The 26577-nt window shown below is 37.4% G+C and overlaps 2 protein-coding genes across 2 annotated transcripts; both read left to right on the top strand.

Moving 5' to 3' along the window:
- The first annotated feature begins 9696 nt into the window (after positions 1-9696).
- aipl1 (aryl hydrocarbon receptor interacting protein-like 1) lies at positions 9697-13714 on the top strand. The gene is made up of 6 exons (XM_083549262.1): positions 9697-9925; positions 10847-11026; positions 11602-11790; positions 12137-12313; positions 12550-12691; positions 12836-13714. The coding sequence occupies exons 1-6, from the start codon at positions 9830-9832 to the stop codon at positions 13477-13479; spliced, it is 1428 nt and encodes a 475-aa protein (XP_083405388.1). The 5' UTR covers positions 9697-9829; the 3' UTR covers positions 13480-13714.
- A 3042-nt stretch (positions 13715-16756) lies between these two features.
- On the top strand, positions 16757-26192 carry trarg1a (trafficking regulator of GLUT4 (SLC2A4) 1a). The gene is made up of 3 exons (XM_083549272.1): positions 16757-17782; positions 22858-22984; positions 24327-26192. Exons 1-3 carry the CDS (start codon positions 17399-17401, stop codon positions 24332-24334), a joined length of 519 nt encoding a protein of 172 aa, XP_083405398.1. The 5' UTR covers positions 16757-17398; the 3' UTR covers positions 24335-26192.
- Positions 26193-26577: the final 385 nt, after the last annotated feature.

Raw genomic sequence — 26577 nt, forward strand, 5'->3', positions numbered from 1 at the left:
TGTAACAGATTTTTAAGATCAGTACCAACTTTTTACTGTTATTTACTGGTTACTGTTGTTTTTTTTTTTACTTATGGAAGTCATATAAATGTGTTTCCTTGAGGAAGTTACTTATTTGCATAAGAATGTAAAACAATGACAATGTCCGTATCTACAATGAAAAATTCCACTCACTCATCTATTATTTTGGATAATACCAGCGTACGACATTTCTGTATCCCAACAAATAAACTAACTAGGATCCTAATTAAAAACATGGCCAAAATGACGATGGAGATAAATAAGGATTAATGAACAAACACTGTAAACGCATCGCAATGTACACACTATTATTCACATTAATGTTTTTTTCTTGGTTATTCTGAGCTTTATATCTAACTACACTTCCACCTTTATGAAAATCCCTCGGGCAAGAAAGTAAATACCAGATTCTCTTAAAAAAAAAAAACAAACAAACAAAAAAAATAATGCCTTTCCTATTTGTAGTTGTTTATAACACATTATTTGTTCAATATTAGTTACATTCCTAACACAGTAACAAATATGATCAGTGTTGGTTTCAAATGTAATAAAATTAGAAATCGTTAAAAGGTGTTCTTGTCATTCTGTAGTTGTTTTTTCACATCTACTTTTGCCATTTGGTGGGATCAGAACAGAAACTTTAGGAGAACCATTTGCTCAGTAGGCGTGTAGTATTGTAAGAATTACATTTCTAGCAGTAAATAAGTATACATAATTGTTAAATGTGACTATTTTTTATTTATGTTTATAAAATAGCTTTGGTTGTGGATCCATGAAATATTATTTACACTGAATGTGCACACTCGCTCTATGATTTATGAGAAACCTGATTAGCTGCGTTGGTGTTAGTGAATCCATATTTAGCTCCTTTCCAGTCATGCTGATGGTTTTGCCAAGAGGTGCCACTTGCTGGAACAAGAGTATAAAGCAGAGGTTACTTAACAGAGATAAAATTAGGTGCACTAGAGGCCTTGACTGCTTGTGTAGTTGAATGACTGTAGTAACCTATCACTTTTTAATGCTGAGGTCACTTCTAACACAAGTGTCAGTTAGACAACTGACAAATCCCAAATTGTAACAAATGTGTAACATGTGTGTACAATTAAACTTTTACTCTGTACCTCTCCTTTGTAGTTTTACAGCTACAAGTCCTTTGGAGAAGATTACTGTGTCTGTGAACAGGTCACATGACAACTGAACAGAGAGTTAGTGAGACATACTGTATAATGAAACAGGAACGGCAGCATCTCAGCAGCCTTTAACACTGATCCTTTGTCTTTTGACACGCTCCTGCTTCCCTTCCCTGCTGTCCTACAGTAAACCCTAATGTGCTAAAGCAATGCAATTCATTTGAGCGTTTACTATTCTCTAAAGAGCTGCGCTGAAATGTCCCCTTTGCTCTGTGTACCACATGTGGGTGCATGTGTGATCAGTCTGCCTTTCATTTAGATGATCTTCAGGCTGCAGTGCTCATCTGGGCTATGAGCTGCGTGAGCTGCATGATTACATACTTGAGGAAATTGTCAATCGTAGCTCAGGTCAGGTTCTCCCTGGGCATGAAGCAGCTCTGGCAGTCACAGAGCCGGAGTTCTTTTTTTCACCACCACTGAACCTTCTAAGCCCCCCTGCCTGTTTTTTTTAATTGACCCATTTTAATGTGTGAGGACAAGCAGCATGACTCAGGAGGGTCACTGAGTGCATTCGCGAGTGCTCTGCTCTGTTAAATACTGGCAAAGCCCTCAGTTATCACTGCTTTGAGCTAGCAAAGCCATGCTATGCATGCTCTAAGGCTCAGTCCTATTCACTCATGTGTAGACGTGTCATTTCAATAAATCAGTGCTTTCTATATACTTGCTACAAACTTTGACTTATTGAAAGTGTTTGCTGTAGTTGATCATACCTCTCCTTGATCAAATATTTTAACATACTGAGTGTTAAATACATTGTTAAATTAAATACATTAAATTAAATACATTTAAATAAATTAAACTTTTTAACATTTGAGTGTTTTCTATACAAAAAAAGTATATATACACATATATACACACACACACATATATATATATATATATATATATATATATATATATATATATATATATATATATATATATATATATATATATATATATATATATTCCTAAATATGTATAATTAAAAATAAAAAAAAACCTGGCTAAGAAAAATGTATAAAAAACAATAAAACTTGCTAAGTATTTGTAGTCAGACTTTTTTGTCACATATTGTACTCTTTATTTGATACTTTAAGTGAATTAAATAAAAAAAAAATAGAAAACATGTAGATGATTATTTAAGGGAAAAATCTCTGGAATTTAATGTTGAGCTGCTGTGCAAAACCTGATAACCCTAATAGTTATTCAAGTAATTTGTACTCCTACGGCATATGCCGTAATTATCATGACTCATCTATAGACACAAAAGAAGGCAATGTACAAAATTGCCAATCAGGACAGAGAGAGCATAAGCATGTTAACAAACATCAACTATAACTATAATATAATATAATATTTCATTTTATTTTCTCCCGCTTATCCGTAATTCGGGTCGCGGGGGCAGCAGTCTAAGCAGATTCCCCAGACACTTCTCCGTGTCCAGGGATCGGGCTGTCAAGGCCCCCGCCTTCGACTGCTGCCCAATCCTCTCAGCACCGGTCCCTTACGGTCCCTCCTGCAGGTGGTAAGCCCACGGGAAGGCGGCCCCACGTCGCTCCGACGTCACGGTCCTTGATTTATTTTTCTCGTAAGGGTCCCCTGGAGCATAGAGGGTTAAGGGCCTTGCTCAAGGGCCCAAGAGTGGCAGCTTGGGCCCTTGAGCAAGCTGCCACTCTTGGGCCCTTGAGCAAGGGCCCAAGAGTGGCAGCTTGGCGATACCGGGGCTTGAACCCCCGACCTTCCCATCGGTAACCCAGCGCCTTGACCGCTGGAGCCACCACTCCCCCTATATAATATAATATAATATAATATAATATAATATAATATAATATAATATAATATAATATAATATAATATAATATAATATAATATATTCAATGATACATTAAATAATATAGTTATTTATAGCATATAACTATAAATTATAAAAAGAAAATTGGTTAAGGGAATGAATCTATCTGGCATGTTCTATTCTTATATTATCTAGTGCAGATTTAGCTAATGTACTACACTATCTGGGTTATGCCAAATGTCTTTGATAGAAAAGTCAGTTTAAATGTTCTTAGCTTTATTTTGTCTCATTTGTGATGTTTTGTCAACAGATAGGAGCAGCATTTTTGGATAGGAGCTTACAGTTTGGAGGAAATCAAGGGAACTTGTTTAAATATGCCTAGATAAAAGTAAATAACTTTTACAGACATTTCTAAATTATTATCTAAGTGACCATAATGTCTATATTATGATGGTTGTTCTGGTAATAATATAACAAAAAGCAAGAGATTACGAGTGGTGCAATAACTGAAACCTTGCCCTACTGTCATATCATGTGCATATCTTTTGTGCTCCTTTGAAGGAAGGAATGGCCTTGAATATAGACCATGAATATCATAAGTATATAAGGAGGGTAAAGGAGTGGGAGGTAAATAAAATGACAAGAAGTTTGCTTGTTATACAAACGATTTAATTATTCAGGGAAAAAAGAAAGGAGGTTTGTTTGGCTCCTATATCTTTCCTAGACATCGCAAATACACTGTGAACTACAATTGCGTGTGTCTCATGTTATGTTTGTACCTAAGACAATGAAGTATTTTGAAACAATCACTTGCATGTGTGCTCTATGTAGTAAAGCTATTAAATAGAATTACACTGCTATTTTTGCTAGTAGAATGGGTTATACTTAGCATTTTCTATCTGTTGACTTATTTGGACAAAATGCTAATGTTAAAAGAAAATGTGTTTTTTCCTCACGTCTACCCAAATTGCTGCTAATGTCTGTTTAGACCTTTTTGCTCTGTCTCTGCAGAGATGAACAAATTAATTCATCCCAGCTTTGGTTGCGGTCTGTAAAAATGAATTTCCAGACTCTCAGCATGAGTCTGTCTTTGAGGAATTTGAGTCACACATTCCATACAGAATTCCTCTCTAGCGTGCCAACATACAAGTTCTGTTGACTAGTTGGTTTGAGCTGGTGATGTGGTTTATGAGTTTGGAAAAGGAGTTTGGAGTTGTTTGGTTGGTTTATGAGAAGAGGAATAAGGTTTATATCAGTTCTGAATTAAAAGCATACCCCACACTGGTAGTGCAGAATTAACATGCATATCCAAATTGTACACTAAACTGCTAAAACAAGCAAATTGTATCCTTAATAATGTGTTGGAGAAAGGTGATTATAATCAGACTAACAGAAATACTCTGATTTGTAAATAGGCTATGACTTTATGCTCTATTTTGACCTTCCAATTAAATACAGAGCTCCTCATTTTCTTTCCAATTTTGTGTAATTGATTTAGGTATACCCTAGTCTGACCTGTAGAATATAATCCAGATTAGAATTATAGGATTAATGCGTCAAATTCAGAGATCCCATAATTTGTTGTGAACTCATCATATAAAATGACCATACTGTATGTGCATCAATCTCTTTGCCTTTGTCTCAGTAATAAGAAGCCCCAGATGCCTGTACGAGGCATCTTTTTTTTTACATGTCTTTTTCAATGTTTAAATTCTTTAAGGCTGTGATTCTGAAAAATGTAAAGAGGTTAAACAGTGTCTAATCCCTGAGTCATCCCAGAATATATATCTCAGTACTGAAGCTTATAGAATTGCTAGGCTCATTGGACGTCATAATGTAAGAACATGAGGGTTTGTGTACATGTAAGCAGTGGTGAATGGTTAATATTTTAAATGAGAGCATCATAATCTAACACCTAACAAAAGCTCAAGTTATAAAAGTGTCAGCATTAAGCAGTACATTACATCACAATGTCTCACTTATGCTATAAAAAGATTACACACACATAAAGATAGCTACATGTTTGATGTCTAGTTTCTATATACTTTAATCGGACAGGTTACTTTTGCTTTGTACTCCAACAGCATTTAGGAGAAAATAAAAAAATACTAATGATCTACTTCCTTTGTGTTCCCTTCACCCACAACTGTACTTTACAAATACGTTCTGAGTCACTGCTAATCATCTGATGCCGATGTGTCAGTGATATTTTCTACGGCATGTCAGCATGTCATTTTGTCAGTTTAGCATGAGTCTGAGAAAGAAATCAGCCTCAGCTATAGGTGGTGGTGTTACACTTGTTTCCACAAAATTTAAAAATAATCCAATTTAAGTATTTTGGTAATAGCAAATAATTTGATGTGTAGCTAAAAGCAAAAATAAAATGTCATTTAATAAAATTAAAGGGCAGAAAGTGTATGTGCTACAGGCAGCTCTGAATCCAACTGAAACCTGAAGCTTGAATCTGAAGTCCAGGGACCTTATACTGCAATGCTGTGTTAATCTGAAAAGAGGCTTGAATAACATCAGCCTCTACTTCTGTGCCAAATATTACATGAGGTGTGTCTACTGTACAGGCCGGGACAACTCTGTAGCTGCATGTCTCATTATATCACGGAGCATGTGCATAAGTGAAAGTTCTTAATTATAATAATTATCCTGCTTATAAAAATCAGGATGACTACTTTTTTTTTGTTGTTGTTGTTTTTTGAAAGGTTAAAAATCATGATCATCTACCTACTGGAGATTTCAAGCATTTCCTTCATACATTAATGATAAAACGGTCAAAAAATGTTTTAAATTGTCATCCAGTCTAAGGGCATTTATTTATTCCAATATAATTTAAATGTAAAAAATAGAATGTGAGTTTATAAATAATAAACCAAAACAACTAACAGAGCATCTGATAACATTTGTATACATTAATTTCCAATTTGGACATTGTGGCATACACCGAATTTAACCTAAATATCAGGGTCCCTGGTTTAATCTGGAGCTCAGGTTAGTTACTGGTCTTTGGTTTCTTTGCATGTTCTGTGTTTGCATGGTTTCCTCTAGATCTCTGGTTTTCCACTCAAATCCCAAAAAACATGCTGGCAGTTAAATAATTAGGTGTTTAATTACCCAGTTGTGAATCTTTGTGTAACTGTGTGTGTCTGGTACTCTGCGATAGACTGGCATCACATTCAGGGTGTATTCATACTACACAAACAGTGTTCCTAGAATAGGCTCCAGATCCACCATAGACCTAAATATGATAAAGCATCTACTTATTGTCATTTCAATAGGCTTCATTTTTATTGTTCCCATTTAAAATGTATTTGGCCATTTTTTGGAAGATGGGAATGCCGGCTAGTTAATTGAATGTTTTTATCTAAGTTCCACAAGTGTTCCATGCTGCAATACATTCATCTGCACTTTGAACTTCTAATCCTCATACCATTCTGTTATTGATTCCACCGAATTCCACTCGTTTTTTACTGTTAGATTAAGCAACTGCATCCAGACAGACAATTTTGGTTTGCTTTTGATTTGATTGCAAAGGTTAGATAAGAACATGATGTCACCAAGAGTATTTTGAAAGCTGTGATGTCTTCACTTCATGATAACCCGATAACCCTCAAAAGACCTACATAATTACACTGTACAGGAAACCCACAAAGGTCTAGCATAAAACAAATAACTCATATATATTTAAAATCTTTGATCCATTAACATTCTGCTTCATTAAAAAAATATCTGTGCTTTTTTAGGAATTGAATTTATTCCAAAATAAATCTTTCATTTGTCAGGAGGCAGTTTTCTAATAGCATTACAAGTAAAAGGCACTGAATTTACAGATATACTAATGGAAATAAAATATAAAGTGAAAGATCAAATCAAAGACTTAAATTCATGTCTGCACTCTGCTGATCAGCTGGTCAGTTTTTGTCATCATGCAACACTTTTTGGACATGGTGGAGCAGTTTTCATTCGGGAGACCATTTTAAAACTACTGAGGCAGCAACTTCATGGTGTGTGAGCCACTGATAAAAGCGGATTGTCAGGACATAAACAGTAACGGTTTCACTCACTATGTGTGGGTGAATAGAATATCAGAGAGCAGAGCTGTTGTAGGCAGAGGTGTCAAGGCCAGGGAGACTGTGATTTAGATAGGGGTCCAGGCCTGACTTGTTGAAATCTTCAGAGATGACATTTCAGTGAATAAAGGAGGTGTTGATGTGCTCCACACAGATGTCGTGCTGCGTGAATGCACACAGGCGAGAGTGTGAAAAGGCTAGCTCCCAGTGGTGGAGAAGTGTTTGACCAGTCCCAACTTTCTTACACCAGGTGTTCCCATGTGTAGTTGGAAATCCATATAACTCTTACATTAAAAAAATATTTTTTAAAAATACATTCATCACACAATCACTTAGATTTATCCATGAACACTGTTATAGTAATATATTCAATAGTATATATTGTATTTAATAAAATGTTGATAATGTTTGAGTATCTCAAGTTTGAATGAAACCTATTCTGTTAAAGAGAGCCTCCACAAAGGATAATAACTATAAGAACTCAGTATTCAGTATAATGTAGCTGGGTTGTTAATTCCACTGCTAATTCCACTGAATAAATAAAAAAAAATAATGGACCACAGTCAAATAGTCACAGACTCTTGAATGTCCCCACTGTGAGAACCACTGCTGTGCAGAGTGAAACTAGGGGACACTCGCAGTTTTCTCTTTCTCACATACCCAATACGGTTTCTAGTGATAAAGCAGTAACCATGGCTTGGTTTCCACACCAAGTCTATACAGCACCTGTTCCAGGGTTTTAGCCTCATCATTTTATGAATGCGAAAGCTTTATTGTACTTGAGCCTGGTAGAGAACATATAATATCACATTACGAAAACAGATCATAATACATAATTATTAATCAGCTTTCCATGGTGTCATTATAAAGATGCACATTGTGTTCTTTGAAAACACACCTCACTAATACGAACACGCACCCATACACATGCATCTTTGTGCGCAAAAGGACTGACTCAGTCACAGTGACTCATTCAGACACCAGAGTTGACGTACAGAAATGGTAACATCCCTATATGAATGAGACAGGTGGAGAATCAAACCAGCCTTGCAGCACAGTGTACAGTCCTGCTACAGTTATACTACATAAAACAGCTCCACTGCTCCAGGTCACATAAGCCTTGCCTAAATCTCTCTAGGCATAATGATTTGACATTTACAGAGTAATACAATGACTGATGAATAAACAGCATTACTGATTATATGCTCTTTTATATACTACTCCAGGGAATTAAATGGAACTATATGTAAATCTCCAGTCTAGAAATAAAGTAATGCATTAATCCAGTTATTAAAGACGTTTTAAATTCATTAGGCATATCAACCCTTTTGTCAAATATGCTGTTTTCCATAGACTTACTATATCCGGTACCCATGGCAACACTGAGATGATGAAAAATATACCTTAAAGTCTTTTGAGAATTAGGGAGACCAATAACTTTGTTATTATATGTATGACTGCTGAATTTCATCTTAGCTAAAGGAAAGGAAAGCAAAGAAAAGAAAAGAAAAAGAAGAAAGAAAAGAAAAGAAAAGAAAAGAAAAGAAAAGAAGAGAAGAGAAGAGAAGAGAAGAGAAGAGAAGAGAAGAGAAAAAAAGAAAATAATAAAAGTGGAAAATCGAAAGGAAAGAAAAAACAAAAAATATTAGAAATAAATATTTATGTCCATATCTACTACCTTAAATAGTTTGGAAAATAAAACGTAATTGTCAATTAAGATGCAGAATCAGAAAGTGTTTCTACCACCTCTACTAAAACTCAGTTTTCTGTACAAATGTAGTCCCTGTGCATGTGCATTTTCAGTCCTTTTTTTTCTCTCTCTTTTTCTTTGTTTGCATTTTTAGTAATAAACATTGTAGTTTTACAGTATTATTATTATTTTTAAGTAAGCCAGAGGTAATAGATTTAAAGAAACAAGTCCAAGAGGTAGCATAAATATAAACCTTGAGAGGAACCCGACTCACAAGGAAATTCAGCCTCTTCTGGGCAACACCAGAAAGTTGGAAAATCCCAGATGTTCACACAGTTTAGTGCACATGAAAGAGTTCCTATTTGCAGAGCACAGTGCACATGGAAGTAATCACATTGCTGTCACTAGAGGGCAGATAAACCATGCTGCAAGTCTATTCTGATTGGCTTAGGTCCGAGTTCTCGTTTCAAAGAGTTGTGCAATAGCAATGGCCACATGATTGGAGGAATGTAAGCACACTTTGTCTTTGTAAGCAATGCATGCTTCCTTTTAAAGGAAGTTCCCTTTTTAGGACCCTCCCCATACAGCTGTGCATTCAATGTTCAAACCTAACAATCATTATAGTCCAACTTAAAGTAAAGTGGCTAACTAATGCAACATATAAGTAATACTGTGCTGAGCGAATAAGTAAAGCCCATCTCTGTAATCGTAGACGGCATGTTTGGACCATTTTTCAGATGGTGCGCTGTGAGCACACTTTCCAGCTGTCAGCCACATGTGTACACCAAGGGCATTGAGTCCATGGGCCTCTGCTGTTAGTGTAGACCACCATGGAGGCTGATACAGAGGAACAAACATTCCTCTGTCTTCCAGCATTTTCCAGACTTTTCTGGTGAGACATGATCACAGGTGAAAAGTGCTGAGAAAAGCCCTTCTCTGGATGGCAGGTGGAGCTGTCAGGATTAATCCTGTTATCCCTGTCCTTTAATCCACAAGCAACACTTCAGACATTAATACTCATCTATTCAGTGCAAGCATACTCCTCTGGACACAATTGTCCTTACATATAGACAATATGGTGGACAGCCTGCTGCTTGGTGTGGAGGGAATAAAAAAAACTATCTTGTATGGAGGAACCAGCGAGATTCCCAAATTCATCACAGGATCTAAGGTAGGACTGTGTGTGTGAATGACTAATTCTACAAATACATTCATAAAATTGTCACACAAACCTCTGACATACTGCTTTTTTTTCCAACTAGGTTACAAATATTTACCATTTGGTACTAATTTTAGAATAAGAACAAGACACAGGTTTTTAGAATGTAATAATTATTATAGAGGTTTATTTGTAACAGAACTGATCGTGTCATATTTTATGTCATGTAAATGAGAAAAGTAAAATAAACACAGAATTATTCTAAACCTAAGGAATATATTGTCCTTGATATTAGTTGTAAAGTGGTGGGTGGGATGCTGATGCACTGGAAAAACTCAGTTCAATGGTCTCCAGTTCTATCCTGGAGAAGGTTACTACCTATGTAGATTTCCTCTGGATTTTCTGGTTTCCTCTCACCTTTTAGAAACATACTGGCAGTTTTACTGGTTATAATATATTGCCCATATGTGTATAGTTTCCTGCAATATCTCACCTAGGGGGTATTTCAAGCTCATACCCAGTGTTTCCTGGATAATCTCCTCACCAGTTTAGATGTTTAAGCCACCAGATCAATGTAAAATGTAAAATGCTAATTTAATAGTTATGGCTTTTTTTTTGCAGTAGAATACATAGTATACTAGAGTTGTAAGAAGCTGGACCACAGGGGGGACGTGATTGCGGAGTTTGGCAATTTCCCTGACTGAAAAGACCTGATTCAACTAAAAGGCTAATAATCAAGACCTTTGAGGCTTTGATTATATACTGTAAATCTGAGCTCCGTAAATACAAACCTGTTTAGCACTATAGTTCTCCTGCGGTGGCTTGGTTTTACAATATTCCAGCAGACAATTTATAGACATCCAATATCTGGCTTGCGATTTTCAATGCTCTTTCTGAATTCTGTTGGCTTTTCATACTGGCTCATTTTTACAGGTGACTTTCCATTTTCGAACCATGTTGTGCAATGATGATCGCACTGTGCTGGATGACAGTAAGAAGGTTGGGGTGCCCATGGAAGTGGTGATTGGGAACATGTTCAAGCTGGACGTGTGGGAGACTCTTCTCAAGTCCATGCGCATAGGAGAAGTTGCAGAGTTCTGGTGTGACATAATCGTGAGTACCATATTTCAGTTATCTCAAAATCAAAGAAAAAAACAACATTAGTATGTAAGTATCTCCATACAAAATGCCAACCACAGTGAAAAGAAACGGTGCCAAACAAGCTTTGTTAAAAAAGCGACATTGTCATGTAATTTATGTACAAGCTCAGCATTTGTCTTTTATCATGGTGCAGAGCTTTTATATTAAATTAAATTCAGACAGCTGATATTTTGGTCAGTAAACTTTATGGTGTGATAGAGGGCAAAATAACTCCCATAAGCTCTGGGTGCATTAGTAGTATAAGAGAAACATAAGCCTGGTGTGTACAGCTCAAGAGCCTAAAGAAGGATTAAAATTAAAGTGCCTAGCTACCAATGTATAATGTATAAACACTGAGCACTACACAAATGACCTCTTCTCACAACATCATACCTAAAGGGAAAGCTGTTCTTACTACAGATTTTTACATTATTTATTTTCAGGTGCAGTAGAATATCCTAACAGTTTTGTACAAATATCACAATCAGATTTGTATTTATATATACAGTATATATAAAATGTTCTCTGGTTTGTCTGTTCCTAAACAGCACACTGGTCTTTACCCGATGGTGGCAAAAAGTCTTCGCCGCATTGCGGAGGGAAAAGATCCAGTGGACTGGCACATCCACACGTGTGGCATGGCTAACATGTTTGCATTTCACACGCTGGGTTATGAAGATCTGGATGAGCTGCACAAAGAACCACAGCCTCTCATCTTCGTGCTTGAACTATTAAAGGTCATTTTCATCTCTCTTACTTTACTGACACTCACACATACAGAAAGTGATACTTTCATTTAACTATTAAGCAAGTCATGGTGTTTCACAAATCGATTGTGTAACAGATTCATGTTTTGTAATTTATTAGCAGTCTGAGAAATGCAAGAGGAACTTGAGTGGGGCACATGCACAAAACTACTTCTCATGAATGGCCACTAGGTTGAGCTCTGGATTTATTTTCAGTATAAGATTCTCAAGAGCATCATTGTAGATTTTTATGGCTCGCACTATAACACTATAGACAGTATATCATTAATACACTATATTCATTATTGAATGTGTTTTTGTGAATTGTTTTGTTCAGGTTCAGCAGCCAAACGAGTATCACAGGGAGTCATGGGCGATGAATGATGAGGAGAGACTAAAGGCTGTTCCTGTGCTTCATGGCCATGGGAACAAGTTGTATAAACAGGGTCGCTTTGAGGAGGCCACAAACAAGTACAAGGAGGCAATCCTTTGCATCAAAAATGTTCAGTCAAAGGTGAGAGAGTTTATGGATGCTTGATCACTAGCTGGTGGATAAGAGTGTGATGTGTGTGTGTGTGTGTGTGTGTGTGTGTGTGTGTGTGTGTGTGTGTGTGTGTGTGTGTGTGTGTGTATATATATATATATATATATATATATATATATATATATATATATATATATATATATATAAACAACAAACAGTCACATCTCATAGTTTATTATGTGTTTTTTTTGTGTATTTTCTTTTAGGAGAAGGCCTGGGAGGCCCCATGGCTAAAGCTCGAAAAGGTGGCCAACACTCTCACACTTAACTACTGCCAGTGTCTGCTGCGCATGCAGGAGTATTACGAGGTCATTGAGCACACCAGTGACATCATCAACCAGCATCCTGGTGACTGTCCAATATAGTTTTCATAACTTTGAACTTATTCCTGCTCACTGTAATCAATGTAGTTACTGTGTAATCATAAATACTACTGATACGCCAGAGCAATAATTCATTAAGCATTATTACAAATTGTTTTGTGTTGCATAGGGGTCATGAAAGCTTTCTACCTGCGGGGAAAAGCACACATAGAGGTGTGGAACGAGGCTGAAGCCAGGGCTGACTTTCAGAGGGTGCTGGATCTTGACCCAAGTATGAAGAAGTTGGTAAAGAAAGAGCTAGCTGTTCTCAACATGCGAATGGAAGAGAAGAGAGAAGAAGACAGAGAAAAATACAAGGGCATGTTCACATCCACCACGACAGGGAAAACTATTACAGAACAAATACAGGCACTAGGGAATACAATCCAAGAAACAGTAGAACAAGCACCTACAGAACAAGAAACAGCATTGAAGGAAACTCCAGAGAAAGATAAATTGTTAAAAAATACTTTGAATGAAGAAACTGTAAAGCAGAATGTTCCAAAGGAAAATGATCCAGTTGAAAAAACAATAGAGCAAGAAACTCTGGAGAAGGACTCTCTAGAGCAAGAAATTGCAAAGAACAAAAATCCAGTATTAGCAACTCCAGTGCAGAATGAAATACTAAAGAATACAAATTTAGAGCAAAAAACTTTAAAGATTGAGGCCCCAGAGAATGGAATTCTAGGCAATGAACCTCCAAAGCAGGAAAATTTAGAGAATGAATCCCCAGAGCAAGAAACTATTGGGAATGAAACTCCAGAGAACGAATAGAAAGTTACTCCTGAATAAAGAACAGCATGACAAGAAAATTTATCCCAGGTGACCTCAACTGTGCAACAAACAAGACCACAAGTAATGACTGTCAGTGATGAAGACACTAAGACTTAGTCTGACAGCCATTTGCCCCATTTTATCCCTTTTAATGGATTTGATCTATTAGGGATGAAGTGGACACAATGCTTCAGGTGTGATTAAAATGCTATCTGCCATTTGATCAAATACTAGTCATTTTGAGTATGCAATTAACCATACAAAGATCTGTGGTTTATATATACTGTATGTATATATATATATATATATATATATATATATATATATATATATATATATATATATATATATATATATATATATATATATATATATCTCGCCCCTTACCTCGACAACCCTATTAAGTCGACGTTTTTGAAGTGGAACCGCCAAATTTTTTTTATCGGTTATGTCGACTTTTTTTTATGTCGCCGAACCCTGATATCTCGAGCACAAGGGGGGGGGAATTTGCCATTTAACGTCGGTTATCTCGGTGCAGCCGCAGAAGAACTCGCGGAAGTGGCGGAAAAATCAAACCTTACAGCTGCTACAGGTGTTGTATTGTATACTGGTGAATCTCTGCTGTTAGTTACTGCACATATGCCTTTTGTTGTTAAATGTTATGCGATGAACGGGAGGCGAAAGCCGCGCTTGGTAGTAGCGCGGCGCGGAACGTGGGATGAGCAAAAGCATAGAATGAACACCGGCAGGATCGGGGGGGGGGGGGGGGGGGAATCCGCGGTGCGCTTTGGGAAGAAAAGCGCAGCCGTTGAGAGAGTGCCGGTGGGAAGACACGTACCGGGATACGCATGCGCGATAACAACGACCGCCGTGAACCAACATATAACAACAATAACGGACAGTGAGAGTGTGGAAGTTTAAATAGGAGCTGGTGATGATGATAAACGAGCACCAGATGTGCGCGATTGAAGCCGGGAGCTTCAGAGAAAGCGGCCGAGAAAACACCTGCCACGCTGAAGGGGGCTGAAGGGGGCGTGGCAGGTGGATTCATTACAGATAAACATGTACTGTATGTATTTTTATAACATGCCTTCATCAAACAAATCGCGGTGTAAATTGTGTAAAAAAAAACCTTCAAAAACACGTGCATGCACATTCTCATTTATTACCGCACATCATGTACATTAAATTTCAAGCACGTTAATATATTGCCGCATTTTGATTTTCGTTTATCTCGATTTTCGGTTATCTCGATGCTTTTTGGCGACCCCCTAGGACATCGACATAACCGGGTTCCACTGTATGTATATATATAAAATATATATAAAATCACACACACACACACACACACACACACACACACACACACACACACACACACACACACACACATATATATATATATATATATATATATATATATATATATATATATATATATATATATATATATATATAATGCGTGTGTGCTGCATTTTTGCATTTTAAGCAGCATGGCTTCAATAAATCCTATTTAGTACACTCACTGCCTTGAAAGAGTGATCATCCCCAACAATGATGTGTCAGTTGCTTTTCCATGGTGCTTCCTAAATTAAAAAAAAAATCCATTTGTCAGCATAACTCTCTCTTACACACACTCAGCCATGATATCTCAAAGTCAAACTTTATTGTCATACTTTCTCTTTGCAAATGTATTGTGATTTAGGGAATAAATGCAGTTTTCCATTACAGCAGCAGACAGACAATGAAATCAGTCTGACAATAGACTATACACAACACAACACAACACAAGTATTAAAGTGTCTCTGCATAAATGCTACATATACCAAAATAAATTGTGTACACTTAACCTTAGACTTCCTATGTGCTTTTGGAACATATCTTTCATATTTTGTCTCCATTTGCTGTTATAATAAACTCCACTTTTCTGGGAACTTGTTTCACTAGATTTTGAAATGTGGTTGTGAAGATTTATGCTCATTCAGTCACAGGGGTTTTAGTGAAGTCATGTATGGTGAGTAGACCTGGGGTGGAGGTTGTGTTCAAATTCATCCCAAAGGTGCTCAATAAATAGGCCAGAGCTCTATATCAGGCCACTCAATATTTTCCACTCCATCCCATGTAAACCTTATCTTCAAGGAGCTGGCTTTGTGAACAAGGGCATTGCCAGGCTGGAACAGTTTTGGGTCTCCTAGTTCAAGTGACAGGACATGTAATGCTACTGAATCCAAATACATCCTATACAAATGTCTGCCTCCAACTTTGTGGTACAGTTTGTGGAAGAACCACATATATGCCAAATAAACACATTGTATAAGCTACCAAAACAGATAGAACATAAACTATAAGACTGTCATCCTAAATAGCTAGGCTTTGTGCAATAGGCAGACCACAATTTAACTAGCTTTTGTGGTTCCATCATGGTTACAGTGTGCACTTACAAGAAGCGAATATTTTTTTTTATATTTGCAAAGCTGTGCAGTATTTCCATTCCCATCTTCTTTTGCATTACTGCTCTTAAGCTGTTGTCATGAGACACCACTGCCACAACGGGTACCTACCCACACAATTCTGAACAATTTATATACTGTACATACAATATTTACCTCATAGATTTTAAGTACAGGGTTTAATCTAAAGCTCAGGTTACTGCCTGCATGGTGTTTCACACGTTCTCCCAAATCTTTTATTTTTAAAAAAGCTTCTTCCACTCCTTTATCCAGTGCAACCAGACACCGTAACACCCTCCTCTCTCTCTCACTCTCTCTCTCTCTCTCTCACACACACACACACACACACACACACACACACACACACACACACACACACACACACACACACACACACACACACACACACACACACACACAGCATTACTTCATTTGGCATTATACACATTTGGATAAAACACTAAATCAGGCGCTACAAATGCAAAGATTTGCATGAACGCATTGAAAAGCATTGACAGAAGAGGCACATGTATAATTAAACAGCAGTAACAACCATTCAATGTCTTACTCTTAGAAATACGTTCATTCTCATGCGTTTTTTTGCGGGATTATTGATTCTTATCACGACTTTGTGTTGTTTGCAAAAATCTGTCTAATACTGATCTTACAATGTGAAGCTTTTATGAAAAGAAAATGATTTGAGACTGCCTCATACCTCTTACTGTTGGGACTAAAATGTAGAGAATGGTGTGAGTGATAGGGAGTGCCTCTCTGCGCCTCTGCCCATGGGGAGCTGGGGGCTGATGGGAGGACCAGTGCACAGTGCAGTAGTGAGTAGAGTGCAGTGAAGTGAATCTCGAGCAGATCTCATCAGCAGCTTTAAACATTAACAAAGCCAAAAGCCTGGCGCGACATTCATTCTCTCTCTCTCTCTCTCTCTCTCTCTCTCTCTCTCTCTCTCTCTCTCTCTCTCTCTCTCTCTCTCTCTCTCTCTCTCTCCGTTTGTGCACGTAGAATAGTGTATTCTTCAGTTTTCTCAAACACCCTCCAATCTTGATCCAATGAAGAAATGTGATGATGGTGCGCTTTGGTGAATGATCTTTTCTACTCATCTCCTGTGTTTTTCTGGTCCTGTATCGTTTTGTTCTGATTGCTTGTTTGAAAAGGGCGGACTGGATGGAAGAACTGATCTGAAGTGTCTGCTGTGAAGGGAGAGGAAATGAGCAGATGTGAAAGGAAGCACACTGACAGCCTCAAGGTCTCCGGATGTGATATCGTTCGAGCGTCTCGTGGATGCTGAGTGTGATATTTATCAGTAGGATCGGTTTTTATTGGAGCCAAGTGAGGTGCAAATGATGGAAGTTTAGTGCTGCCGCATTACTTCGTTTTTACTCCAGTCGTTAAGCGAGAGGGAAGTTTTTTTTTTTTGTTGTGCTCGGTGTGAACTGATTTTCGAGGTGAACTGTAGCATGGCTATAAACACCGACAGTGAGTTTGAGAAGTCTGGTCTGGCTGAGAGCGGCAGAGTTCAGCAAGAAACGGAGAAGCTGCTGTTTGACGGCGGGGCAGGAAACGGGCTCAGCATGTCCGCCACTGGGACCCTCACAGTGGATGTAGAGAAAGGAGCCGAGGGCGAGAAGAATGGCCACGGTGGACCAACGAGATCAGGCTCGGTGGTGCAGCTCACCTCGGCACCCCTGTCCTCCCCCAGACCGAGTCTGAGCCGCACCTCATCCACCGGCAACGCTGTCCAGGAGCAGCCCAAACCCAAAGACTACCTACTGCTGGTCATCTTGTCCTGCTTCTGTCCCGTGTGGCCCGTCAGCATCGTAGCGCTCGTATACTCCGTCATGGTAAGGAAATTATGTAAAAGTAGCATTTTCTCACTTTTGCGCGACTCTCAGAATGTCATATTAAATGTAATAAGGGTTGGGGATTGGAATATTAATCTAGAAACACGTGTACATCAACATTTTATCAGATTCGGTGCCTTTTCTTTTCAGGGAAACACTACTAAATTGATATAAATTAAACACATGCCCATGATTACCGTTTAGAATAAAGCTTTAACTTAAACTACTGCTATTTAAGAGATGCACACTAAAGGTAACAAAAGTTTCCCCAAATGGTACAATCCAGTACTTTTTTTCTGAGAGAGTAATTTTAAACCAAACATGATGTGTTAAATTTCCTCTAAAGCCCCACTATGTTTTAGCACAGCAAATATTAATTCAGCACTGAAATACATCTCATTTGTGGCTCCACATCTCCAGTTCAGGTCATATTGCTGTGCCAGAGAATTTGCACAGCTAAGTACACACAATCCAAAAGTGATTTATATCCACGTTACACACTGAGTCAAGGCTTGGCACTAAGACATAATTGTTTCCCGCATTCATAGCCCAAACCTACAGCAGACTGACTATCAAAACAATCTTAATGCATTTTAGCTTGGACACATTTGTTTGATTTGATCTCGAACTCGGTTTCTTTCTAAGAATAAGTTCACAATCCTAAAGTCCAATACTGTATATTTTGAAACACACCATTAGTAGCTGTTCCTGGCCCTTGCTTTATAAATTATCTGTTAAAGTTCAAACATAGAAATCAGTACCATAAGCCAATTTTATAGGTAGAATATCAGATATCCAAAATGTGCCAAGATAATGTCTTTCCCACTGTAATCATTTATTCTTGCAGTCTCCAATAGGGAATCATAACTCATAACAGCCTCTCATTCAGTGTTAGAGGCAGGATAGTAGTGCTGGGTGTGGTTCTATGCACTGGCCTAAAGAGAGTGTGTGTGTGTGTGTAAGAAAGAGAGAGAGAGAGAGAGAGAGAGAGAGAGAGAGAGAGAGAGAGAGAGAGAGAGAAAGAGAGAGAGAGAGAGAGAGTCCACTCTCTCATAAACGATGCTGAACAAAAGTCTTCCCCTGATGTTAGTGTATCAGAAATAGTTATTGATGGGGATGCCCATTTGACTCATTCTAGTTCAAAAGAAAAGCTTGGAGAGCAAAGAGATTGAATATCTCCATATTGGAAATTGGATATGTAGGGGAGAAGGAAAACTCCTTTCTTTTCTGTGTCTTTCTCCTTATTTCTCTCTTTCTGTTTTAAAGTACCCCAAGTTATAGCTGAGACTGAGAGTGTGATCTACAGTTTACAAAAACTAGAAAGTGTGTCTTAAGACCATTTTTTTCTAGTTTTCCCTGTGTACTCCATACCTTCCCTTTGGGACATTAGCCAATGTATCAGTGCTGTCCTTGTGCTTCTCATTCTGTCTCTACAGGGAAAATGGAGAGCTGTCTCTAGAGAAATGCAAAGACAGATTGTTTTGAACTGCTGTTTCAGCAGTATCATGTGTGCAGTAACTCTAGTTGCTGCAAATGAGCATAGTTAGAATCTGCTCCACGTTTCATTGACACAATGTGGGGGAAATAATATATACTCTTAAAATGAATCTTTAAGTTTTTTTTATCTTTTTTTTTTACTTCCAATTAGGAATCTACTTGGAACCACTTCCTGACAGCAAAACACTCTATTGTAAGACTTTACAGAGCTCCATCAGATAAACAAACTGTGTACTGAAAGGATGCTGTATTGTTTGTAAGATCAGATATTGTGTTGCACACATACCTTACCCGCCAAATACCATTAAAAAAACAGATTCAGAACACTGGATTCATTTCTACTCCATCATTGGATTGAGTTCCTGAAGAATCAACAGCTAGCCCTTTAACTTAATAGAAGGAGAGACAAAAAAATTGCAGTTATTAGTCAGGGGAAGGCAAAGCAAATTCTTTCCCACCCTTTTAGATGCTATTGGATGTTCTTAACACATCTTTTTTAGCTCTAACAGATAGTGTGAGAGAAAAAGAGACAGCGCACTATCAAGGTGTTTCTGGCTAGTGCATTATCAAAGACTCTTGAGACGAATTGGAAGGCAGAGAATACGATTTGTTACTGAGATCAGTAATATGTACTTGCAAGTTGCAGCTCATGGATGCAGGAAGGATCCCATTACTGAGTCCTGAGCAAGGTTTGACATAAAGGGAGTGCCAGAGATACAGGATTGCATGGTAGGCAGAAATGTAGGTGAGTTATGGGTGCCAAAGCGTGAACAAAGCCCACTCGTTTGTGTACACATTTCCTTTCGGTTGTATTCTTCTACTTTGAATGACCTGATCAGTATAACAGAAACATTTCCAACATTCAGTGACTAATAACTAATAAAAACTCAGCAGCAGCAAAACTATTGCAAAAACTATCAAACAAATTTGTCCAATTTGTACATAAATTTTTTTATTTTTTTTGCTGCGCTCTTTTGAGTTATTTTACTGCTAAGTAAACCATCAAATCAGAGATGCTGAGTGTCAGTGAGATCATGTCTCTCTAGTACACCTGCTCACGGACTGACCACAGAGGCTTTATGTACAGTAAGAGTAGTTCTTCCAGTATTTGGTTGTCACGTTTGGTTTCAACTTCTAACAGGGCTGTTCCTGCCATTAGTATTGGCTTTAAACTTCTTTCACCACAGCAGAGTACACTGGGCAGAACTGAGAGGAAGTGCTCACTGTGTTGTCATGTACCTCAAATACCATGCAGAAATGCTTGCTCTGCAGTAGAGCAAAATCATTTTAAATCCTCAAGAAAAATATTGCTGGAATCAGAATATTCATTATCACTCTGTGGGAGGTAATCCTGATCCTCTTCCTTGTAGATGAAGCATAAAAATCATGAGATTCCTGCAGAGCTTCTCAATGCTCATACAATCACACCAAATATGGTAAATACCTAAAGGTTTTTACACTCTTAGAAACGTAGTCTTTTTTCTATTTTTCCCAACAGGGACCAACAAATAGCCCTTTTAAATGTAAGGTTTAACCTTTATTATAAATGTATATATATTGGGTATGTAACACACTGACACTCTCTGTATCTGTATCTGTTTAGTGCTCCAAATACCCATATCTATATTCAGATTTAAACCTAATGTGGTTGTGGCCTAAATTAGATATTCTTGGTCGAAAATTCTAAAGGCAGGAATCCTAGCATGTCAGCATAATCAGAAAATTTTTATTTGAGCATTTCCTCAATCTCAACTTAGAGTTTAATATTGGCTCTTGTTTTTATCTGTTTTTTATTTAGTTTAGTTAATTATGTTTCCCAGAATATAAACACACTTGTAATATACATTTATTTACTGCATCATGCAGCACAAGGTCTTTAAACACAATATATGTTCACATTTAGAATAATGTATTTGTAATTGGCTACATTACTAGAAGATATTAAGAAGATTTGGCTTGGCAGTATCACATTGTCCTGATACTGTGTCAGAAAAAGTTGAGTACCTGAAAGGTAAATGGCATTTTACTATGCACAGTTTTTCAAGAACTTGAATCCCATTGATTCAAGGCACCAAGGTGGCTTTTGGCTATGACTGGACTAGAAAATCAATAAAGCTTTATTGCTCCAGCCACACATACCTCCGCTAAGATGTCAGAGCCCCTCTGCAGCATTGGAAGCTCAGTGTAGTGTAGGAGAGGGCGGGGTTGAAATTTTCACTACATATGCATACACAATGGATAGTATAAAAATAGAATAATCAACGATCAAGCACTGCTACTGTGGTTGCCTTGAACTGCACTAATGTACCGCAGCATGTATATATACCAAAGCATATACAGCATCAAATTTAATTCAAAGACACAAAGGAGTACCCTAATTCTTATAAATAGAGCTTTTTTTATTGCTCAAGGGCTGTGTGTGAGGGAGCAGTTTCTTACTCTGCTCAGAAGCAGGTTGACAGATAGATAGTAATTCAATCCTCTATTGTAGTGACCCCTGCTTTCAGCAAATACACCTGCAATGCTGAGATGGAATATAATAGGTGTCCAGAACAAACAAAGGATTATAAGGCATATCTACTGATTACCGAGCTAATTGTTAATTCTATCAGCCTGTTATGAATCTGAATTATCGACCAAACAAATATTATTACAACAAAAAGGATAATGCTTTCTGCCTATTTCAACACATTGTCAAGTTACATTAAATTGATAAAATAGGGGTAAAGTCCCACCACCAGAACCTAGTCTATTATTTTCGAGCAGGTGATATGTAAGCACCAATAAACCTTATACTGAAAATGAAATGATTGCTTTTAGGACAAGATTGCTTTAAAAACATCAATGGATATAAGAGATGATCATGTAAGGCCCATGTTTTTATATATATATATATATATATGAGAGAGAGAGAGAGAGAGAGAGAGAGAGAGAGAGAGAGAGAGAGAGAGAGAGAGAGAGAGAGAGAGAGAGAGAGAGAGAAGGCATCCATTTAATGTCACTTGGCCATATTGTGTTCAGCACCATGGACAGCATCTGCATAAAGGCCAGTTCAAAATCATGCTGGTTAATGTTTTTCTACATCTTCTAAAAGAAGATTTTATCACATCACTGAGTGTGCAAAAAGAAGTATAGGGGGAATGGTATGAATGGAAAGTGTGCTGTAGGGTGAGGTACCTCTGTCAGGGGCTTTTTTTCTTTCGGCTGCGCTGCTCTGTATCGATTGCTTTAATGCAGTCTAGAGGGGCTTTCCCCAGAGTGCACTGAAGCGCTAATAGGAAGTGGTGGCATAGGGTCCCTGTTAATGAGAATACATAGTCATCAGGAAGCCCAGAAAATCTCCACATCACTGATAAATGCTGTGGCAGGACACACAAAAGCATCTTGTTATTTTATTTTCTAGAATATAAAGCTGGCATGTGTCTTGATTCCATACTCTTAACTTAATTCATATTTAAGCAGTGTGATACTGCTCATTGTTAGACTGCTACTGTAAAGGCAACTCATACATATTGAGCAAGAAGCACTGTTTTTCAAGATTGTGCAGCCTTCTAAATATGTATGTCTTTTTTATTCAGTCCAGAAACAGCCTACAGCAGGGGGATATCGATGGAGCAAGACGTCTGGGTCGCTTGGCCCGGCTACTCAGCATTGTGGCTATCATCTTGGGCCTGGTCGCCATTATTGTTTACGTCGTGGTGTCAGGTACTACACACACATACAGTTTGTCTTTCCAGAAGATGCTATCTGCGATAGAAAGTCTAAACCAGACTTAATCAATACTTTGGATTTCAGTCAATAACTGAAAAAATACCTAAATTAGAAAATATATAATAAAACAAATTGCCTAAACAATTGTCAAGATTTGAGAACAGTGGTGTAATACCATATCTCACAAAGCTTTCACTAAGTGTATATTTTTAACCACAGAACATTGATACATTTTGAAAAGATGTTTTATTCTGACCTGATTTGAACAAGGCAGTATATGATCCCTTGTGGAGTTCTAACAGATACACTTACTGGACACTTTTTTGGGAACATGTGAACACCTCTTCATGCTGGTATCCAAACAATGCCCATGTTGGGCACAGGTACAATGCATAACATCTTGCAGGTACAGGTCAAGAGCTTTGGTTAATGTTCACATCAAACATCTTAAGAAATCTATAAACAATAAAAAAAAAACACCCAGGGAACAGCAGTTCTACGGACGGAAATGGCTCAGTGGTGAGAAAGATTAGAGAAGAATTTCAAGGCAGGGCAGAGTACAGGTCTGTCAGGAAGGAAGTGGTACCACAAATGAGCACTTTACAACCATTTTAAGCAGAAAAGCATCTCAGTGTGCATATCTTATGAAGGATGGGCTACAACAGCAGGTTCCAATCCTGCTAGCCAAGAACAAGAATCTGATGCTTCATTAGCACAAGCTCACCTAAGCTGGATATTTAAAGACAGGAAAATCATCACCTGGTCTTTTTGTTCAGTTTTAGTGAGAATGTGCACATATACAGTATGTTGGTCTTTTGTTGGCTGTTGATTGTTCAACATTTTGAGCTCTTTAATCAAGTTATTCCACCTACAAAATCTTCTAAAATTCTGGAACCAGCCTTCTGACTGAGTCAAAGAAATTATATAATCTCTTATTCTGATATTCTCTTATTCTGTTTTATGTGAACAGCAGTTGTAGCTCTTGGGCTGGATGTACACGATTTGCTAATTAAATCCTTCCCTAAATAATCGAGGGGTACAGGTCTTATTTAGCTTTACTTGTGCTCTGAGGGAGAAGTTAATTGTGTTTAAAATCCAACTTTTTAAGTAGAATAGAGCTCTTTCCTAATTACAATCAAATCGATGTAAATGTGCAGTATCGTCTATCTTTACTCATGTTTTTATATATAATTTGTGTAACTGAGAAATGTGGCTTGTTATTATTCACTGCTTGATAATATCAGATGCATTTACTGATTATAGCATTTGGAAGATCAGGATAGAATGGATACTTGTGTGATAGACAACTCAAAAGTGTCTCTGCTTTCTTCCACAGTGAGCTAAAGAATAGAAACATCCAGCTGACGAGAAAACAACTACAGCAAAAAAATCTCTACTGTGTAATTAGAAAAAAATAAAATGAGATTTCTTATAAAACGACACACAAAATATAAAAAGTGAAAAATGTAAAAGGAGTGTAGCAAAATTAAGATCTATTTACAGAGAAATGACATGCATGCTTCAAGTTATTGTGTGCTTGATTTAAAAAAAAAAAAAAAAAAAGAACGAAAATGATAGAAATGAACAGTAAGTGCTCATTGCACACAAAAACACTGTTCTTCTGAGATACGGCTTGAAGACGATGCCGAGGATAAGAGCAGAACTATTCAGCAAGAATGGGACTCTGAGCTGCAAGCTGCGTCATAACCGTATATTACTTCTGAAATATCCAGATGCACAGATATATTTGCAATATAACTCTTCGCATATATTTTATGTAAAGATTTGTAAGACAAGATCAAATGAACTTTTAGGGAAACAAGAGAGTCATGTGACATGTGACCTTACGTACAGGTAACCTGGTCAAAAGAACACTGACATGATTTTGAATGGGAGAAGGAGTTTTTCTTTTGGGTTTTATTATATTAATTTTTGTAATCATTTGATTTATGAAGATGACCATGTGCATGTGTGAAGCCAAATGACATCACCTCCTATTAGAAAGACTATCGTTTCTATCTGGGCATTCAAAGTGGAATGCACACACAACATGCCCCAGGGCTGATCGTGGCACGGATGAACTGATTTTCTTCGCCTTGCTGTTGGAAGCAGTCTGAGTACTGGGCACTGAAACGCATGTTTGAATCCCCCTCCCTGATCTGAGCTACCTGCTGAAGCATGGACAAACGTCTAGAGGCATGAAGAGGGCAGGACCTCTTTCCCGTGCTCTGTGCCAAAGCCCTCAGAGCTGAACTCCACAATCACTGAAACCACTAGTGCAGAATGCCAGTCTAGCTCTCTTGGACTCCTAACTTGTATATGTATGCTATATAATCCATATACTTATCCAAAATATATTTAGGCATGCTGTATACAGACAGTACATCTGTTTGCTATTCTCTCTCTCTCACACACACACACAAAAAAAATAGCGCAATCTTACAAATTAAGTTTTTAAAGTATTTACTGCATCTCTGCACAGTTAAATTAGTGACATAAACAAAACAAATTGATAATTTAAAACTTACCTTGATTTGGCTATTTCCTAATAAATGAATTAAATGATAACTTTCTCATTCTGTTCTTCCTGAAATAAGTATTTTACTGCCCCATTCACTGATTTCCAAGCACTTTATTACCTGAGCCTTTTCAGGATTTTTACACCAGATTCATGATTCTTTTCCAGTTGATTGAAACATTTCTGTATTTTTGTCTTTGATATATTGACTTGGTTTTTTTTGTACAGGTAGAGACTGTTAGCATCTAAAAACCACCCAGAATCGCTATATCACTGGATTCTGTATACCGTTTTACCTCATCCACTGCTTTTCTGTCCATACCGTGTGTGTGTGCGTGCGCGTGTGTGCGTGTGTGTGTGTGTGTGTGTTGGAACGTGTGAGAATATAAGAGGTAGAACTGCTAAGCTTTACTCTAAAAATGTAACATTTAAACAAATACAGCTCACTTATATTAATATCTGTTTGATACATCAGGTTCTTACTGTACATTAAAGTGCAGTGCCAATATTGATGAGATGCACAAGTGCTGCTATGTGTCTAAAACTGTGATTATTATTTAATTTATTTCCTTTTTCCAACTTTAAATATTTATGGAACCTTTGGTTCACTGAATTATGGATTTTTATTTCATAGGTTTAATGTGTACTTCTGCATGGGTGGAATAAATGTTAACATGCATGGTCTACATTGTTACTCTCGAGATATATTCATCATGGCTAAGATTTAGGAAAAAGGTTTTAAAAAAAAAAAAAAAAAAAAAAAAAAAAAAACTGCCAATGCACGCATTATCCTTTTCTCTGAAAAAGGTTTGCGCCAACACAACCACACACGCACAACTATTATTCACAGTCTGTTTGTGGGAATGAATAATGCACAGAACAGTAAAGCAGCACATCTCTAATCTGATTTTGCACTTTTATGTGCAAGGTCCTGGTGCTGATGTGTATATCCCTCACTGTGGAAAACCTACAGAAAACAGTTACTTAAATGAAGTTATTGATTACTTTGAAAAGTCTTAATGTAAGGGAATGCAGTGAGAAAAATAAGTGTTCACATTTAGTTAATTTA

This window comes from Silurus aristotelis, assembly GCF_946808225.1.
Source record: "Silurus aristotelis genome assembly, chromosome: 8".
NCBI classification, from domain to species: domain Eukaryota; kingdom Metazoa; phylum Chordata; class Actinopteri; order Siluriformes; family Siluridae; genus Silurus; species Silurus aristotelis.